The following is a 21,389-nucleotide window of genomic DNA, read 5'->3' as shown; positions in this document are numbered from 1 at the left end:
AGTTCAAGAAAGAAATGCATGAACAATCAACGAAACTAAAAGCAAGCATATACAGAGACCATAAGAACAGAACAAAAAGAGCACTCCTGAACCCAAGACATTCTCAAGTTATCAATTTATCTCGGTTCTATCCGGTTTAACATATTTACTGCTGTTGGAAAAAAACTACCCCTTAACCGGTTGGTCCGACAGAGAATAGAACGATAACGCCTATTAGATGGCAACACAGAAAACATCCCCACATTAGGATGAGATAGATCTCCCAAAATACTTCTCACCTTAGTGAGGAGCCTTTTTTCATATATATCCTGAATACAGGGCAAACTAACTCCAATAACTATACTCGCAGTTTTAACCACTCTCTGAAGGGACTTACGTTCTACAGCAGTACAGTTACCAAACCATACCATAATCCCGTATGTAAGGACACTCTCTAAAATGGCTGAATAAAAATTTACTAAAATCTCCTTACGTATTCCCGCCATACGCATTTTCCTCAGTAAAAACAAGCGTTGTTGGGCTTTTTTAACAACAAATCGTGTATGGGTACCCCAGGACAGATCATTGGAGATGTTAATGCCCAGGGAATTTAAAAGACTCAACTGTCTCCACTACCTGGTTATTTACAAATATAGGACAAAAGGGCTGCTTGTGTATTTTCCTAAAATCTACAATCATTTCTTTCGTCTTTTTAACGTTTAGGATTAAATGATTTGTTTGACTCCAAGCTTCTAACCTAGCGACCTCAGATCTATATTCTGACTCATCGTCCTTACTTATTAAACCTACAACTGCAATATCATCGGCAAATTTAATAATGTGAACTGACTCCGATTTAGAAAGGCAATCATAGGTAAACAGGGAGTACAACAGGGGACTCAGTACACAGCCCTGAGGCACCCCTGTACTAATTACAAGTTCGCTTGACAGAGAATTGTACAATCTAACAGATTGAGGCCTGTTAGTCAAGAAATCCAAGATCCATCTACATACAAAGTTATTCAAACCCAACTGAGATAATTTAGACACTAATGATGTTGGGATTACCGTATTAAATGCTGAACTGTAATCCACAAACAAAATTCTCGCAAAAGGTTGCCTGGAAGGCGGAGGTGCAGATGGTAAGAACGTGGATTTGCCCCCTGTAGCTTGGGAAATCCTTTTGTCCAACTACGATCTGAATAAGATATCGCCCGTAAACGGAAGAGCCTCAGCAGACTTTTTTGACTGTATATTTGAATGCCAAGAGCGAAGCCACAAAATACGACGCACTGAAATAGCAGAGGCAGAACTGATGTCTTTTGCTGCCGTAGCCAAATAACCGGCAGATTCCCGAATGTGTTCCGCAATGACCTTCAGGTCCGACACCGGAGAACTGGAGTCCAACCCACAGCCAAATTCTTCTGCCCATTTACCAATGGTAGTGTTAACCCATGCGCTTACTAATGTTGGTCTGAGCTGGGCCCCTGCTGCAGAATAAATGGACTTAAGGGGAGCCTCAAGTCTATGATCCGAGGCGTCTTTAAGTGAAGCAGCTGCTGGTACAGGCAGGGTCGTCTTTTTGGACAGTCTAGAAACTGAAGCATCCACGGGCGGTGGAGTTTCCCACTTACCTGTCATGGACGACTGAAAAGGGTAGTGAGACAGGAATTTCCTCGGAATCTGGAAACGCGTGTCTGGCTGTTTCCATGCCATCGCCAGATGGTCGTGTAATTGTTGTGAAAAGGGAAAAAACGACCGAAGAAGTCTGTTGTTCTCCAAACAATTGAAATTCCTTTTGTGCAGGTACAGGATCTTCTGGAAAGTTAAGAACCTTCTTTACTGCAGGAACAGGAGGTTCCACTCCCTGTGCAGCAGTGTCTTGTGATGGTTCCTCCCATTCTCCTTCCTCCACGTCATTGTGGTGCGGTTGTTCCTCGTCCGATTCATCAGACTGAAGGATTGCAGGAAGTGGGAGTTTCTGCCTAAGGGAATAAACAGGGGAAGGTCTACTAAAAGATCCAATAATATTAACGAGGTTTTCCATGGACTTAGCCAAGTCCTTAGCCCAGGCCGGTTCTGACCTACGGGACTCAGCTAATTCCGTTGATAACGCAGCCACAGATCCGGCCAGAACAGAAGCCCAAGGCAGAGTGTTAGAGACCTCATCAGACATGTTCGAGTCTGCCATAGAACATGACTCGCACAAGTTGGAGTTACGCTGTGGATTTGCAAGGGTAAATTTAGTGTTGCACTGAGTACAGGAAAATAGCTTCTGAGAAGCTTTTGTGTTTGACCAGCCCGTCATGTCCCGTGTATACACACACCAGTAAAAACAGTACACTCACACACACACACTGACACACACACACACACACATACACATAAAAAGGTGGTAGAGGTACACAGAAAGAGACCAGAGAATGACGTGGGTAGTAGAGGAGGGGATCACACAACCCACACTTGAGTTCGATGTCTCCACGAACCAGCTCAATACCCCAGCATACTCACGACCTTGTATCGGAACATCTGGGAAGTGCAGAGTTGTCTGTTGCTGGTAGGAGACTTCTATTCACTGCCTCTGTGGAAACTTCCCAACCACTGCAGCTGTGTGTCTCTGGTGAAGTGCTTTTTCAGAAATGTTGCTGAATTCATGCAGTTATTCACCTGTGCTCAAGCCTGCATGAGGAGAGGTACAGGTGTAAACAGGCGGTGTGTGCACGCTGGTATCAGCCACATCCTTGACTGTCGGTACTGCTCTGCGCCACTGTTAAGCTCTGCCCCCTTCCTCCTTCTTTTACAGATGATAATGGCTGCCCTTCCCGCTCATTAGTGTCCCCGCATGTTATTCCTGGCGTCACTGCCTCTGAGTACTTGGCTCCCCAGAGCCGCGATAAGCAGCGCCACTTATCCTGCTGACCGCCGGGACCCGCCGCCAGTAAGAGCGCCAAGTTAGAGACCTTGCGCCTGCCTGCCTGTAATGCCGAGCAGCGGGAGCATCTCTGTGAGAGACGCTTCCACTGCTCTGAAATGCGCCGATCACCCATAACGGGGGGGGGGGGGGGGGGGGAATGCGGTAATAGCAGGGGGGAGTGGATACTCACAGTTGAAGGATGGGCAGAGAGGCTGTTGGCACCTTTAGGAAGGTGCTGCAAGCTAAGAGAGGGGTATAGCAGTCCCTGGTTTTATATACAGCAGGAGAAGGTTTCAAGCAAGTAAATAAATTAAAAGGGGAAAAAAATAGCTAACCAAACACTGGAGCCATCTCCAATGTGACCTAGCTCCCTAGGCACATTTTTCCAACTGGGGGATGATGGGAACTAGAGGGGGAGGAGCTACACACTCTTCTACATTAACATGTGCCAGCTCCCTGCAACCAGTCCTCTATTCCCCAGCATAAGCTTCCAGTGTCCCCTAGTGGATGAAAGAGAAATGATCGTTTCGGACTGGTTTTGGTGGGGAAAAAAGTCAGTTTAGTATTTACGACTGCGTCCCAACGGCGTTGCATACTAAATAAATGTGGATGATATTGACTGGATGTGTTATCATGCTTCTGCAAATGGATTCAAAATACAATTGGTACTAATACTTTCAATATTACTTAATGTCTATTGGCCTTCCAGCATATGTGCAATATGCATAAATCCCTGAATGAGCTTTTGAAATTCCAGTCATGTCATCCTTAGGTTCAATTGTATGGTGAGGGGCACGATTTGCTTCTGTTTGTGCACATATTTTGTGATTGGCAGCTACCAGCACTGGTTTTGCCTAATACACTGACCATGAATAATTTGAATTGGTCCTGGATGCGAAAATCTGATCAAACTTTGCACCTCAATGTTTCACCATGTTCCCGTCTGCTCCACCAACTGATGTTAAGACAGTAATTAAGACAGGTATGAGGCGGAAGTGGTTTACCTGCCTTGGCCTAGCGGGAAATTAGAATGAAATAGAGAACATTACACACGTGAGAGGTCTTGTTGCCTTACTTATTGAACCACCCTGGTATGTAATTTGACATCATATTATATTAAAAAGTATACAAATACAGAAAAAGATTTTTATCACTTAAAACCTTACTTTCTTTGTCCTTATTTAATCCTTAAAAAGTTGTTTTCAGTGTTTTCATAAATAAGTTTGAATGTTGTTCTCTGTACTTGGCATACACGATAAGTTTCTGTTTTTTGACTCATTAGTATAAGAAAAGGCTTAAGTGCTGGCAAAATGTTAGTGTAAAGTTATAGACTATAACAAAGGAAAACAAAGAAGTATATTTCTGAAGAGAAGTTAAGGCAAAATTTCCATGGCTCCACTTTTATACAATATACAGATGTGTCCTTCTACAGTATTGCTGTAGTTGTGCCAAACATCCATTCACCGCTTACTAGGTCCCATGCGACATGGCTTGCACCAAGCATCGTTTTCAAGCAAATGTGTGCCTTTGACCCAAAGCAATGTGACTAAACCACTTCACAAGACTGCACTGATTAATATATATACTTGTATATCTGTGTGAGACGGAGTCTGAAAGTGCTACGATGCAGCGGCCGCAGCTTTTTTATTCACGCCAAGTTCCATTGTGCTTCGTATATAGATTCAGAATTACACTTCTTTACTGATGGTAAGCAACTATGCAAACAGTCACAAACAGTAAATGTGGTAAAAAATTAGAATGGTATGAAAAACTCTGTATTAAGACTTTCTTTCTTGTGATCATGGGACTGACGGAATATACTGTACACATAATACTGGTAAACTGTTCTGGTCATAAAAAAACTTTTTTTCATAAATAAATTACATTTTCCAAAAGTTTTTTTTTTTTTTTTTACACATAATTGCAATAGCACATTTTATACTTAAAACTTTGTAGCCCCAGCCCTGCTCTAAGGAAAAGTATCTTAGCGTGAAACAACATAGTGGGACAGTAACATAGTTAATAAGGTTGAAAAAAGACAAATTGTCCATTCAACCTGTGACATAATCTATAGTACATACAGTACAGATTAGTGTAACTATAGTGACCCTCGTGTAGTTATGTTATTAAGTTTAACTAACAACTATAATTTGTGAAACATGGAGATCACTGGCTCATACGGGAGATTTCACGGTACCGAGAAACCCCACCTGACGGGGCAATTTCCTTTGGCACAATGGCCGCTACCCACGGCCCATGATCAAAGACCCGCCCCTCGCGGTTTAAATGGCACGATTTTCAAGTCTGTGTTAATTAAACAGTCTGAGGCCGGTTGCACCAAAAACCTTGTACTTGTGTGAGCCTTCGGTTGCTGTTCACTACCGTCTATCGCAGGAGATGGTACCTGTTCCCCTAATCCTGTCACAACGTGGTGGAGAATGCGAGTAACTGATCTGCACATAGTGAGAGTAGCAGCCTTGAGAAATCTTTGTGCCTCGAAAGAAGCCAGGCTACAGATACCACTCAGACTGCTAGACTACAATCGATTCTATGCAGGGACTTTATACAGTGCAACACATGCTGGGAGTTGCGGTGCCTCACATACATAGGCAAATCCTAGTGTTTGGTCCTAGTGTTGACATATGCCCTGGGTAAAGCAGCTAAAAAGACGCTGGTAAAACTTGATAACATGGAAGACATAGTTAAGGATTTGCTACAACCTACAACTATTTTGAAGGATTAAATTGCAGTATTTGAGGTATATGCCCTAGGTCAGTGATCGCCAACCCGTCGCTCGCGAGCTACCAGTAGCTCGCTGTAGTATTTTCGGTAGCTCGCAAGCGGACGGGCTTGGCAAGTCACTGGCACTCCTCCCTCCCCTCCTCCCTTCATTTTCTCCCGTCAGCCAAACAGAGCTCGCGAACCGGCAGCAGCGGCACCTGATTGGCTGCCGGACCGAGAGCTTTGATTGGCTCACTTACCGGCGCAATATTTTAAATGCCCGCCGCTGCGCCGCCGGAGACTCTGCCACCCTCGCCCCGGAGTCCGGACTGCACAGGAGAGGCGCACGCTGCACTGTCCTCCCATTCCATCCCTCATACAGAAGGAGCAGCACTGGTAAGCACAGCGGGGGGCACTGTATTTGGCAATGTGGGGGCACTGTATCTGGCACTGGGGCACTATCTGGCACTGGGGGTACTGTATCTGGCACTGTATCTGGCACTGTGGGGGCCTTGTATCTGGCACTGTGGGGGCACTGTATCTGGCACTGTGGGGGCCCTATCGGGCACTGTGGGGGCACTATCGGGCACTGTGGGGTGCACTGTATCTGGCAGTGGTAGGGGCACTGTATCTGCACTGGTAGGCGCACTGTATCTGGCACTGGAAGGGGCATTGTATGTGTATCTGGCACTGCTGAAGGGCATTATTTGTGTATCTGGCACTGGTGAATGGCATTATTGGTGTATCTGGCACTGCTGAAGGGCATTATTTGTATATCTGGCACTGCTGAAGGGCATTATTTGTGTATCTTGCACTGCTGAAGGGCATTATTGGTGTATCTGGCACTGCTGAAGGGCATTATTTGTGTATCTGGCACTGCTGAAGGGCATTATTGGTGTATCTGGCACTGCTGAGGGGCATTATTTGTGTATCTGGCACTGCTGAAGGACATTATTTGTGTAACTGGCACTGCTGAAGGGCATTATTTGTGTATCTGGCACTGCTGAAGGGCATTATTGGTGTATCTGGCACTGCTGAGGAGCATTATGGTGTATCTGGCACTGCTGAGGGGCATTATTTGTGTATCTGGCACTGCTGAGGGGCATTATTTGTGTATCTGGCACTGTTGAGGGGCATTATTTGTGTATCTGGCACTGCTGAAGGGCATTATTGGTGTACCTGGCACTGCTGAAGGGCATTATTGGTGTATCTGGCACATATCTGGCACTGCTGAGGGGCATTATTGGTGTATCTGGCACTGCTGAGTGGCATTATTGGTGTATCTGGCACTGCTGAGGGGCATTATTTGTGTATCTGGCACTGCTGAAGGACATTATTTGTGTAACTGGCACTGCTGAAGGGCATTATTTGTGTATCTGGCACTGCTGAAGGGCATTATTTGTGTATCTGGCACTGCTGAGGAGCATTATGGTGTATCTGGCACTGCTGAGGGGCATTATTTGTGTATCTGGCACTGCTGATGTGCATTATTTGTGTATCTGGCACTGCTGAGGGGCATTATTTGTGTATCTGGCACTGCTGAAGGGCATTATTGGTGTATCTGGCACTGCTGAAGGGCATTATTGGTGTATCTGGCACTGCTGAAGGGCATTATTTGTGTATCTGGCACTGCTGAAGGGCATTATTTGTGTATCTGGCACTGCTGAAGGGCATTATGTGTGTATCTGGCACTGCTGAGGAGCATTATTTGTGTATCTGGCACTGCTGAGGGGCATTATTTGTGTATCTGGCACTGCTGAAGGGCATTATTGGTGTATCTGGCACTTATCTGGCACTGCTGAGGGGCATTATTGGTGTATCTGGCACTGTTGAGTGGCATTATTTGTGTATCTGGCACTGCTGAGGGGCATTATTTGTGTATCTGGCACGGCTGAAGGGCATTATTTGTGTATCTGGCACTGCTGAAGGGCATTATTGGTGTATCTGGCACTGCTGATTGCATTATTGGTGTATTTGGCACTGCTGGGGGGCATTATTTGTGTATCTGGCACTGCTGAAGGGCATTATTGGTGTATCTGGCACTGCTGAAGGGCATTATTGGTGTATTTGGCACTGCTAAGGGCATTATTGGTGTATCTGGCCCTGCTGAAGGGCATTATTGGTGTATCTGGCACTGCTGAGGGGCATTATGCTGTATCTGGCACTGTTGAGGGGCATTATTTGTGTATCTGGCACTGCTGAGGGGCATTATTGGTGTATCTGGCACTGCTAAAGGGCATTACTGGTGTATCTGGCACATCTGAGGGGCATTACTGGTGTATCTGGCACTGCTGAGGGGCATTATTGGTGTATCTGGCACTTCTAAAGGGCATTACTGGTGTATCTGGCACTTCTGAGGGCATTACTGGTGTATCTGGCACTGCTGAGGGGCATTATTGGTGTATCTGGCACTGCTGAAGGGCATTATTGGCGTATCTGGCACTGCTGGGGGAATTATTGGTGTATCTGGCACTACTGGGGGGCATTATTTGTGTATCTGGCACTGCTGGGGGGCATTATTTGTGTATCTGGCACTACGTGGGGGGGGATACTTGTAGTTGTGAGGCCACACCCACTTTGTGAGGCCACACTCACTTTTGCAGGTTGCGCACGCATTGGGGGTAGCTCTTTCAGAGGTTTTACTTTCCGAAAGTAGCTCATACCCCAATTAAGGTTGGAGACCACTGTCCTAGGTTTTGCACAAGTGGGTGAGCCATGGGAACAGCTGACAAGTTGGTAGAGATTGAGGAGAGGCATCTGGCAGCAGAGGAACTACTGACCACATGCAGCGCCCCTAGATCCGTGGCAGCTCAGTAAAATCTGGCAAGACTGTGCCATGGAAAAAGGGTGCTGGGCGGTTGAGATAACTTAAAAATGGAGAGACTGTAGGCACTAAACCGGGAAACTGGCTAGTGAGGCCAGGATGGTCCCCGCCACACAAAAGACTTGACAATCATGTGCTTAAATGATTTAGATGTGGTATGCCAGGATATGTTATTACTAATTTTCCAGTTTTCAAGAACCTAAGCAAGGTGATGCTGCCTTTGAATGTAGCAGAATGTCTTTCTATGCCAGGTTAGCCTGTAGTATTTTAATACTGGGTGTGCCAGAAAAAATAAGATTTTAATTACCTACTGGTAAATCCTTTTTGTCGTAGTCCGTAGAGGATACTGGGGTCCATTTAGTACCATGGGGTATAGACGGTCCACTAGGAGCCATGGGCACTTTAAGAATTTGATAGTGTGGGCTGGTTCCTCCCTCTATGCCCCACCTACCAGACTCAGTCTAGGAAACTGTGCCCGAGGAGACGGACATACTTCGAGAGAAGGATAGATAAGGATAGTGGTGAGATTCCGAACCAGCACACACAACAAGAGAAAAGCCAAGCTAACCAAACTTGAAACAAGGAACAGCAATGGCTGGACCAACATTACTGAACCAAGTAACAGTGCAGGAAGAACGAAGCACTGGGCGAGCGCCCAGTATCCTCTATGGACTACGAGAAAAGGATTTACCGGTAGGTAATTAAAATTCTATTTTCGTTTACATCTTAGAGGATACTGGGGTCAGTACCATGGGGATGTACCAAAGCTCCCAAACCCGGTGGGAGAGTGCTGAGGTTCCTGCAGGACTGATTGACCAAACTGAAGGTCCTCAGAGGCCAAAGTATCAAACTTTGCAAACGTGTTCAAACCTGACGAAATAGCTGCTCGGCAGAGCTGCAAAGCCGAGACACCCCGGGCAGCAGGCCAGGAAGTACCCACCCGACCAAATAGAGTGGGCCTGTACAGATTCTGGACATGGTAAACTTGCCGTGGAATAAGCACGCTGGACAGTAAGTCTGATCCAGCGTGCAATTGTCTGCTTTGAAGCAGGACACCTAATCTTATTGGGATCATAAAGAACAAACAGCGAGTCGGTCTTTCTGTGACGAGCTGTTCTTTTCACATACACCTTCAAAGCCCTCACGACATCCAAAAACTTTGAAGTAGCAGAGGTGTCGGTGACAACCAGAACCACAAAAGGTTGATTGATGTGAAACGCAGACACCACCTTAGGAAGAAATTGCTGAAGAGTTCTAAGTTCAGCTCTGTCCTCATGGAAAATTAAATAGGGACTTTTGTGAGACAAAGCCCCCAGCTCAGACACGTCTTGCTGAAGCCAAGGCCAACACTGTGACGGTCTTCCGCGTAAGATATTTTATGTCCACCTCCTGTAACGGCTCCAACCAGTCCGATTGGAGGAAATACAGCACCACATCGAGATCCCAAGGTGCCGTGGGAGGCACAAAGGGAGGTTGGATGTGCAGAACACCTTTCAAGAACGTCTGGACCTCAGGGAGAGAAGCCAATTGTTTCTGAAAGAAAATGGACAAGGCAGAAATCTGGACTTTTATGGAGCACAGCCATAGGCCCACATCTACTCCTGCTTGTAGGAAAAGCAGGAAACGTCCTAGATGGAATTCCACCGCAGAAAATGTTCTACTCTCACACCAAGAGACGTATTTCTTCCAAATACGATGGTAATGCTTAGACGTTACCCCTTTCCTGGCTTGAATTATAGTTGGGATAACCTTGTTAGGGATCGATCGCCTGGCTAGAATCAGCCGTTCAACTTCCGTGCCATCAAACGTAGTCGCAGTAAGTCCTGATAGATGAACAGGCCCTGATGCAGAAGATCCTCACGAAGAGGAAGAGGTCACGGATCTTCGAGGAGCATCTCCAGAAGGTCCACGTACCAGGGCCTTCTTGGCTAGTCCGGAGCAATTAGAATGGATTGAACCTTTTCCCTTTTTATTCTCTTTAGAATTCTTGGGATCAGAGGAAGGGGAGGAAACACATACACCATCTGATAGACCCATGTAGTCATCAGGGCGTCTACCGCCACCGCCTGTGGGTCTCTCGACCTGGAACAATACCGCTTGAGCTTCTTGTTGAGACGAGAGGCCATCATGTCGATCTGTGGCTATCCCCATCGACTTGTCAAGCACCTGAACACTTCCGGGTGAAGGCCCCACTCCCCTGGGTGCAGGTCGTATCTGCTAAGGAAGTCTGCTTCCCAGTTGTCTACTCCTACCGCTAACAACGCCACAGCGTTTCTCTCTGCCCAGAGGAGAATTCTTGACACCTCTGACATTGCTGCTCTGCTTCTCGTTCCGCCCTGTCGGTTTATGTATGTTACTGCCATCACATTGTCCGACTGGACATGAATGGCCTGATCTTGAAGAAGATGTGAGGCCTGCAGAAGGGCATTGTATATGGCCCTGAGTTCCAGAATGTTGACTGGAAGGACAACTTCCTGACTGGACCATCTTCATTGAAACTGCACAACCTGAGTGACTACTCCCCCACCTCTGAGGTTTGAGTCTGTGGTTAATAGAATCCAATTCTGAATTACGAACCGCCGAACCTCGTCGAGGTGAGAAGTCTGTAGCCACCACAGAAGGAAGATCCTGGCTTTTGGCGACAGACGGATCCTCTGGTGCATGTGAAGATGCGATCCGGACCATTTGTCCAACAGATCGAGCTGGAAGGGTCTTACGTGAAACCTTCCGTATTGAAGAGTGTCATAAGAGGCAACCATTTTCCCCAGAAGGCGAATGCACATTTGCACCGATACCCGGATTGGCTTCAGGATATGCCGAACCATCGACTGGATCACTAATGCCTTTTCCAACGGAACAAACACCTTCTGTGACTCCGTATCCAGTATCATTCCCAGAAATGGGAGTCTCCGTGTTGGCTCCAGGTGAGATTTCGGAAGGTTCAGAATCCACCCACGATGCTGGAGAAGTTTGGTTGAGAGAGCAATGCTGTCCAGCAACCTTTCCCCGGACGGTGCTTTTATAAGGAGATCGTCCAGGTACGGAATTATATTCACTCCCTGTTTGCGGAGTAGAAACATCATCTCTGCCATCACCTTGGTGAACACCCTCGGTGCCGTGAAGAGACCAAATGGTAGGGCTTGGAACTGGTAGTGACAGTCCTGCAGTGCAAACCGTAGGTAAGCCTGATGAGGCAACCAGATTGGAATGTGAAGGTACGCATCCTTGATATCCAGGGACACTAGGAATTCCCCCTCCTCTGACCTGACATCACCACTCTTAAAGAGTCCATCTTGAATCTGAACACTCGTAAGTACGGGTTCAACGACTTGAGGTTCAAAATCGGGTCTTACCGAACCGTCCGGTTTCGGTACTACAAACAAGTTGGAATAGTACCTCTTGTTAGCTGATGAGGTGGAACTGGAACAATGACGTGAGTCTGTACCAGTTTTTGGATGGCATGTTGTAAAGTTATACTTGCCTCTTGTGAAACTGGCAAGCCTGATTTGAAGAATCTGTAAGGTGGGAGCTCTTGGAACACCAGTCTGTAGCCCTGGGAAATAAGATTTATGACCCAGGGATCCTGGCATGAATTTGACCAGATTTGACTGAAGAATTGTAGGTGAGCTCCCACCTGACAGCCTTCCAGGCATTGCGGTCCACCGTCATGCTGAAGTCTTTGAGGAAGCAGAGCCTGAGCTTTGTTCCTGAGCACCTGCTGTTGCTGGTTTGCGTGGTTTACCTCTTGTGCCACTGGAGGACGTAGAAGCCCCTCTGGATTTGCTCATGAATTTGGCCATCCAAAAGTACTGTAACTTAGAAGCTGAATAAGTCTTCTTGGTTGGGTGGACTGCGGAAGGAAGATACTTTGACTTACCCGCAGTAGCTGTGGAGATCCATTTGTCTAATTCATCTCCGAACAAGGCTTCTCCTGTGAATGGTAGGCCTTCCAGGCCTTTCCTGGAATCTGCATCCACTGGCATAGCCACAAGCCTCTGCGTGCCGACACTGCCATAGCGGTGGTGCGTGTGTTAAGCACGCCTATTTCCTTTATGGCTTCCACCATGAAGTTCGCAGAGTCCTGTATATGCTGCAGGAGTAAGACAACATCCCCCCTAGATAAGGAATCAAACCCCTCAGTAAGGTTACCTGACCATTTTGCAATGGCTTTAGTGATCCACGCACATGCAATAGTGGGTCTTTGGGCCACCCCAGCAGCTGTGTTCAGTGATTTGAGTATAGTCTCAATTTTACGATCAGCCATGTCTTTTATGGAGGCTGCACCAAAAACAGGCAATACAATTTTTTTCGGGACAGCCTAGAGACTGATGCGTCCACTATCAGTGGATTTTTCCCATTTCTTTCCTATCCTCCAGACGAAAAGGAAAAGATGAGTGTAACCTTTTAGGAATCTGAAACTTCTTATCAGGATTAATCCAAGGTTCTTCAAACAGGGCATTCAATTCCTTTGACGCAGGAAAAGTGACTGAGGACTTCTTTTTTACAGTAAAATAAGATTCCTCACACCCCTCTGACACCTTATCAGGAATATGCAGAACATCTCTGATAGCCTCTATAAGAGCCTCTATTCCCTGTGACAGAGCTGCATCTCCCCCCCAAATGTGTGCAATATTTATGGAGGGCAACCAAATCATTGTTAGACTCAGGAAGTTTAATTAGCCCTGTGAAAGCTGGATTACTAAACTCCTCAAAGGTCCAGCAAACAACTTTTGGTGTATCTTGCATAAATGGTGACACAAGACATTATGCCACTGCTGAAGTGAATATTGAGACCCTTTGTGGTTTAGCTATCATTAAGGTCGGATTGGTCCTTACCTTGGTGCACAAGGCTATCATAGGGAGATATTTTCCCCATTTTGGAAATTCTGGGAATCCTTTATGGTCACAAGTGTGAATGTTATAGAATCATTGACAGACGGTCCCCTAGCAGGGAGGGTGTCCTCTTAACTCCTCAGAGCCATTTCCTTTTGCCAATATGGCTGGGGAAGTAGCAAATGATAAGGAACAAATGAGGCATCCCCTACCATGGAAGGAGAAGCTGTAGACAGAGTTGAAAGTATGCCTAACCTTGAGGTGAAGAAGGAACGGTTTGCATCAGAACAGTTAAAAGGCTCCACCTAATTAAAAGCAAGAGAAAATGTGAAAGTTATTAATAGGGATCCAGTAGAACTTGGTGACAACCTTGCCGTACACACCCATGGCCATCCGAAATGAGCTGTTGTACCAAATGACAAAAAGGGGTGAGGATGTGGTAGGAAAGCTGGTAGTAACCTAGCCATATTAGACCTAGCTCATGATCACATCACAGCAGGGACAGAAAAGATTACTGAGAGGACTTTACAGCTATTCTTTTAACCAGGAGTGCATAAAGAGATATCAGAATATTATTCTTCCTGTCCAGGGTGCCAGCATCATGCTCCTAGAGCCACCTAGTCCCCACGCCTATAACGGAGGTCCTGTTTGGCCATCAATATATCCTAGTAATGTTGGCTATTAGAGACGTTCCTTAGTCTCCAGAGAGTTGCTAGATATTGCCAAAGAGTCATGCTAAGTGTAGCTCACTCCTTATAAATGTGTTAGTAAACATGTATTGTAGATGCAAGACAGGATTGCAGCTGTGGTGCCCATTGTCAAAAAGCAAATGGAACAGACCCTACAAACTCAACAGAGGCTGAATAACCGGCATGCCCAGGTATATATGTTTGCCACTGAGGACAGAGTTCTTATTTTGATACCCATAGAGCAAATCAAGTTTTTGTATAAATGGTGAGGTTCATTTGAGATCAAGGAGAATGTGACTAAGTGGTTAATTATATATGCATACCAACCGGAAAAGAGTAAGCCCAAACAAATTTACCATGTTAACTTAATAAATCCCTTGAATGATAGATTAGCCCTGTCAGCTGAACCATGCCCAGCAGTAACCTCACTCCCCTCAGTTCTTGATGTAAGCTTGTCAGAGACACTGTCAGCTGCTCAAAAGAACAAGGCTTTAGAGTTTCTCATAAGGAATAGGGATATATTTTCAGAGCTGCCTATCCAAACTGCCATAATAAAACATGACAATGTCACAAACCAGGGTTCAAGATCAACTTAAACTTGGCGTTATAGTAGAGTCTAACAGTGAGTAGTCAAGCATGGGTGGTCTTCAGTATGCCGACTGACGGGATCCCAGCGCACAGTATACCGGCGCCGGAATCCCGACAGCCGGCATACCGACACTTATTCTCCCTCGTGGGGGTCCACGACCCCCCTGGAGGGAGAATAAAATAGCGTGTAGCGCGCCACCGTGCCCGTAGCGTGGCGAGCGCAGCGAGCCCGCAAGGGGCTCATTTGCGCTCGCCACACTGTCGGTAAGCCGGCGGTCGGGCTCCCGGCGCCGGTATGCTGGTTGCCGGGAGCCCAACCGCCGGCATATCATACTGAACCCGTCAAGCATCATAGTTATACTTCCAAAACCAGATGGAAGCCTATGCTTCTGTAATGATTTTCCAAGTTTGATGCTTACCCCACACCCCATATTGATGAACTGAAGAACAGCTAAAAGTTACTGTCAAATACCATTAACTGACAGTGCACAAAAAAAAAATATTCTCTGTTCTCGAAGGGCTGTATTAGTATAAGATGTTGCCTTTTGGGTTGCATGGTGCCCCAGCAATGGATTTGATTTTAAAGCCCCAAAAACAGTATACAGCTGCCTTCTGGACTATGTAGTAATGGTGTCCAGACTGGAAGTCATACTTGGTTAGAGTACAAGCAGTGTTGGACTCAACCAGAAAAGGCAGGGCTAAGAGCCAACCCATAAAAGTTCTGCTTAACGATAGAAGAGGTTAAATATTAAGGGTTCACCATAGTTAGAGGATTAATTAAGCCCCAACTGAATACAATTGGAGCTATCCAAAACTGGCAATGTCCAGTAAGTAAAAAAATAAGTGAGAGACTTTTTTAGGTGTGATAGGGTATTATCAATGGTTAATTTCTAATTTCACCACCATAGTAGTTTCATTATCAAATATGGTGAAATGGAAGCCTGAGGCAGAAAAGTGTTTCAGGCATTGTGGCATTATGTATGCAACCTGTATCGATAACGCAAGAATTTGTGGTACAGATGGATGACTCAGAGGTAGGGGTAGGTGCCATATTGTCCAAAAACAGAGATGGGGAGGATCACTCCATAATTTGAGTAGAAAAGAGGTGCCCCATTGTGGAAAAGGAAGTATTGGCCATTAAGCTGACATTAGACATTTAGAGATATTACCTTTTGTGCAGACCGTTTAAACTGGTGACAGATCACGCACCTTTAAGATGGAAGTTTGTTACTAAAGGTCAGAATGCCGAGGTTACAAGATGGTTTTTAGCATTGAAAGACTACGTTTACAGTTAAACATAAGCTGGATACACAATTAGCCAATGCAGATGTGTTGCCACGTGTTTTTTGCTTAGGAACAAGTGTTCCACTCCCTAGGTCGAAACAATGATGGGCGGGGGTATGTGTGACCAGAACACTGGAATAGTGAAGCAGGTATACAGATATAGCTGGGCTCAATTTACCCACGATGCGTAAGCACGAGTGCAGGCATCGCAGGTGTGAATAGCTGTGCCCGGTTGTGACTATTCGCACCCATGATCGCATAATGTACAGTCTATGGAAAGTCTAACGTTAAATGATTCGCAAGCATGCCTAGTTACTACATCTCTATTTGCCCCAGGTTCTGACTGACATGTTTTAAAAACACCAGGAACCCCAGGTTCTGACTGACATGTTTTAAACATCCCTGGATTTTTGCTAATAGTTTTTGGGCTTTGGTAAAAGCCTGCTAAGGGTCCTAGGGTTATGGATGGAGAGTGAGTGTGGGCTCCATCCATTAGGCACATTCTGGGTTTTCAGGGCCTCTAGCTCAAAAGTTAATTAGCAATTGTACTTGTGAAGGGTGTTAAAAGGCTTTCAGGCCGGACATTCACTCTCTGGAGAAAGGGACTGCAGAGTCTCAGTGAGAGAAAACCCTGCTACAGTACTTGGTACAGGTGAGCTAGACTCTGAGTTACATATACAAAGTGGCTTCAGCAACATCCCAATGTGAGTAATTACTTCAGTGTTTGGGACACTTTGGTGTTGGGGTATTGATTTACCTGAATCGATCTCTGGTAAGAAGCTACATTTCCTATGTTCTCCCAGTGAAGGCACCGTTCAAATTGTAGGAGAAAAAAATATATTTATTTTATCCTCTCTGCAAGCATTATAGAAAAGGGGCTGTTTAAACCACTAAACCTAAAACAGAATTTGACTTATATAGAAGACCTAACGACAAAACCCACAAAAATATATGTAGAAGATACAAGAGGTTATCAGAACTTAAGGTTATGCCAGTAGCTTGTATTCATCTACATGGTAAAGTAAAAGTAATTTTTTTCTCAAATATCTAATATTTTTTAGAATAATGTCTTTCTATAGAACATAATCAGGAGCAAATGCAGCATTTTCAGAGGGATTTCCAATTACAAATATCACTGCAGTATCTGAATTACCACAGCAACAGATTAATCTAATTAAAATTATGCCTTATTATTTGAATACATTTTTAAAAATGAATTACATTTTGTCATTTTTTTATTTATTAAATAAATCCAGACTGGGCCAGCACAGTGCAGACATCAGGAAGGCATTAATGCAGTGCTGGAAGGGCTCAGAGAACAATAGAATACAAGTAAATACTATACATATAGAGGGAGTGGGGGTAGGCATAGGGAGAGAGATAAGCCACATAAAGCAGAGAGATATGCATACACACAAATGTGCCCTCATTCACCGTTGCTACAATCTCATTAAACAGCCCTTCTAGTTGCGCCTAGTCATGAGCACGCTTAGTAATGCTGGGTGTCTTTTTGTGCATGTTTTACCAGAAAATGTATCATGATTAAGATTAACAGGCTGATTCTGCTGATTAAAATGATATGCGGCATGCCTATATTCTGCGCTTGACTGCAGCTCTTTCTGCATACGAAATGCTACATTACATTGTATTCCAGGGAAACACTGTAACGTAGCATTTCGTATGCAGATACAGCCACAAACAGAATATGCCGCATATCATTTTAATCAGCATAATGCATTTTCGACAAGTGGAGACGCCTGTAATTAGCAGAGTTGCACGGGAACTGCCGGCTGACTCACACCAAGCGTGCTTGGCGTTTTGAAGCTAGACGTATGAGGACACATCTGTACACACATATAAAGCGGTGGGAGGGGAATGCACAGAGGCACATGTGGGAAGATAGCGGTAGGGAGATACACCTAAAGAGCAAACATATCGCTATTGACAGCAAGGAAGAAGGAAAATCATGTCTGTCAGTTTGCACTCTCCTATACTGCTGAATGCGTATCCTGGAAGCGGACGGGAAAAACATAATACACACTCTCTACACTGTTTCCATTGCTGCATGCAGCTCACCAGGTGATGCTGGGGTACAGGCTCTGTGCTCCTCAAATGAGATAGCCGTGCCCTGCCTTCTCTGTGGCCGACAATATGCAGCGTGTGTTGCATGCTGCTGCCAGCAACAGGTGATTCCAGGGTAGAGGAGGTTTCCAGGTATCAAGAAACCGCAGCTAAAAAACGCTAAGGGTATTCACAGACAAATCAGGGTTACACACCCGCTAATGCACCCATGATATATCTGCCGTTTAACTGTATCAAAGTTCCATTTTAGACGTCAATAAACAAACTCACCAAAACGCCTGCAGAACACTCCAAAGGTGGCGCTTTCCTCCACTACACGAAGATCTGCCAGAAGAGACAGCTCAAGTCCTCCAGCTACGCAATAACCGCTCACAGCAGCAATTACCGGTTTGGAAAATTGCATTCGACTAGGTCCCTTAGAAGAAATATATTATCTTATTATCTATATTATTAATATATACTAATGAGCACACATTTATGTTTATCATGACAGGTATAAAAATATTTTCTGTATAACCTTTATTTTGAATTTCATTTTCTAAACCATATTGTGGCTGAAGAAGAGTTATCTGTACATCTGTTGGCAGAGTCTTTCTTATATGTTGTATGCACTGTGCATACTCTGGAACCAAATATAAAGTATGGGTGAGTTGTACGCATTTTCCACACATCCACACGGTATCCACTTGATAGATAGACAGTGTCTAGTTAGACAGTCAATAGATAGACACCATATGTTAGACAGACATTAGGTCGACAGGGTCAAAAGGTCGACATGAAAACGGTCAACCTAAAAAAGATAGACACATTTTTTTTTAATTTAACATGTTTTTGAACTATTTCATACCTACTCTATCCATGTCGGCATAGAGTTGGTTATAAACCTTGTGGCGAGCGCAGTGAGTCACTGAGCCCGAAGCATGGAGTGAAACGAGCCCAGCAAGGATATGCCTTTCTACAATTGGGGGTCCCAGAAGACAAAACTATCCACACAAACCATAAAAATCATGGTGTCTACCTTTTTTGTGTCGACCATTTTCATGTCGACCTTTTGTACGGTCTACCTTTTTCATGTTGACATTTTGGCCCTGTCGACCTTATGTCTGTCTAACACATGGTGTCTATCAATTGACTGTCTAACTAGACACTGTCTATCTATAAACCCACACCCATCAACACTGTAAGAGGCATCATTGGGCTTTAGCAGGGCATTCTCACACAGACAAAGTTCAGTGAGGGCATGTTAATGGAACTTCAGATGTGTCTTCATAGCCTTAAAACGCCATGCGATGCGAGGTGCCTGGCACCAATAACCCGCATTGAGTGGTGTAGCCTTTTTTTGGCCCGAATGTACATCTTAATCACAGTGCAATGCAACAAAACCAGTTCAGGATACTGCACGGAATAATTTGATATGCATCACGTGTGTGATTGAGTCTGAATCTGTATATATAGCACAATGGAACTTGGTATGAAAAAAAGTTGTGGACGCTGCATCACAGCACTTCATATACAGATTCAGACTGTTTCACAGAGATATTCACGTGCAGTCTCGTCGCGGTTGTCGCATTGTGATTAAGATGCATACTTAAGCAAAAAACAAACTTGCCACAAGCCGAGTCGTGCGGGAATTAGCTCGTTGAGAAGGGAATTTTGGCGCTACACTATCAAAGTGTAAATGCACCTGTTTCCAGACATATTATTTGCACCAAATATAGGCTGGTAAAAGTGCGCTGACGAACATCAAGTAAAGTAGAGTACAACTCTGAATTCAGGTAAATATATGTATTTATGTCTGTGCATGCAATATGGGAACAGATGCACACAATTTCCATCCAACCCTGCATCAGACTACTTATACTGTATGTCCGCGTAAGCTGTTGTAAATACCATAGGCCCGGGTCCTTTAGTGACGTCTGGTTCTACCTTCAATGAGCTTGCATTGTGAGCTACTTCTTTTAAGTCGAACCCAGCACAGAAATTTCCACCTGTAGAATGAAATAACGGAGACTTATATGAAATAGAGAAATGGCCACATTTTAATAACTTCACCTTTTCCCCTTATTTTACGTTTTTTTATTTATTTTTATATTATTGAATATTTTTTTACTGAAAAGTGGAGATTTACCCACTCTTCCGTGTGGCTGGGAGCGCCACACAATTTTCAGCTGCTCTGAGAGAGTAGGCAAGTATGCACCAAACTGAGGTTAGGTTAGAGGGCCTCACTGGAAAAGGTAGACGGACACATTTGGCCTTCAGGCCATGGTTTGGTCACCCCTGCTCTAAACTCAGAATCAGAGCGAGAAAGGGACTTGTGAGGGAAGCCACAGAGAGGACAATTATTTTGTGAAGGTGCTACAGAGGTCAGTGTCAGGACTGGAGTGAAGATGCTCCAGTCAATTATATCAAGAATTCTGCATACAAGTTGCCTGTATGGAAGGTGTCTAGAAATAGGCTACTACTGAAGAACAGTGACCCAGCTAAAATGTGGGGTTTTGTGGTCAGATGGGCCAAAATCAAAACACTATGGGCTCAATCCAATTAGGTGCGAGTTGCCTTGTGCAAGCCATTTTCAAGTCAAATCCGTACTGTGAATTGCATTTGCAAGCCAATTCCAAATTCAATTTCCTTTTTCAGAGGAAATTAGCATTTTTTTGTGTGCACCCCCCTGAGGGTGTGAAAAAGTAGGGAAAATATTTTTCTTAGGTAAAAATGACTAATTAGGCATTTTGAAATTTTCAATTAGCTTAATTTTTGTGGTTAAAAAATAATGGTCTGAAATTACCCTAAAATCTACTTTTTCGTTGAGATCATGCACCCCAAATTTATTAAAGTATTTTTTTTTTCTTCAGAAACAAATTGCTTTTTTCTCCTGCACTGTCCCTAAGGACCTGCTAGCGCTTTTGCTGCATGGCACCTTGCGTTCAGCGTCCAAGTCTAAGAACAAATTGATTACACAAATGTGTAATGCTTCTAAACTCCTAATAGCCAAACAATGGAAATCCCTTCACTTTCCCACTCAATCTGCCCTTGTTAGTAGGTTGTGGAATATATTACATCCCTTTATTCCATATCTAATGATCCACATACAATCAGATATGGAATGCCTGGTTCACTTTCCACAAATAATCTATGCCGGGTGCCCCCCTTGATACTGTTGTATCCTTTTTACTTACTCTCCCTCCTGCTTTCTTCTTCCATTCCCAGTACTATTTCATAGTATCATATATACACCTCAACTGTTGTCTGCTTATCTATTTTTTCGGAGTTAGACAATTGCTATTAGCCTATTGTTTTTTTACCCAGTTTTTTGTTGTCTTGAAAGAAAATCTAAAACTCACTATACTTTACTGCTTAGTTCTCATTGTGGATTTGATTGGATCTCATGGATCATCCTCTTTGTGATTTGCTGATCTCACTGATGTTATGCAGTGTCTTTAAAATAAAAGGTTTATTTAAAAAAATATTGCTTTTA

General features: G+C 44.5%; 1 protein-coding gene across 3 annotated transcripts in view; it reads right to left on the bottom strand.

Annotated features, from left to right (window-relative positions):
• The window catches only part of LOC134927960 (enoyl-CoA hydratase EchA19-like), a 189,001-nt gene that overhangs the window by 80,940 nt on the left and 86,672 nt on the right, over positions 1-21,389 (bottom strand). For all 3 annotated transcript variants that reach the window (XM_063923116.1, XM_063923117.1, XM_063923118.1), the window contains 2 exons: positions 19,805-19,902; positions 18,185-18,329 (listed from right to left, as the gene is read on the bottom strand). In XM_063923116.1, the coding sequence (XP_063779186.1) occupies positions 18,185-18,329; positions 19,805-19,902 (243 nt within the window). The remainder of the gene's footprint in view (positions 1-18,184; positions 18,330-19,804; positions 19,903-21,389) is intronic.

Source organism: Pseudophryne corroboree, chromosome 5 (assembly GCF_028390025.1).
Source record: "Pseudophryne corroboree isolate aPseCor3 chromosome 5, aPseCor3.hap2, whole genome shotgun sequence".
Classification (NCBI taxonomy): domain Eukaryota; kingdom Metazoa; phylum Chordata; class Amphibia; order Anura; family Myobatrachidae; genus Pseudophryne; species Pseudophryne corroboree.
Note: the sequence above shows the minus strand (reverse complement) of the source record. Positions and strands in the feature narration are given on the sequence as shown.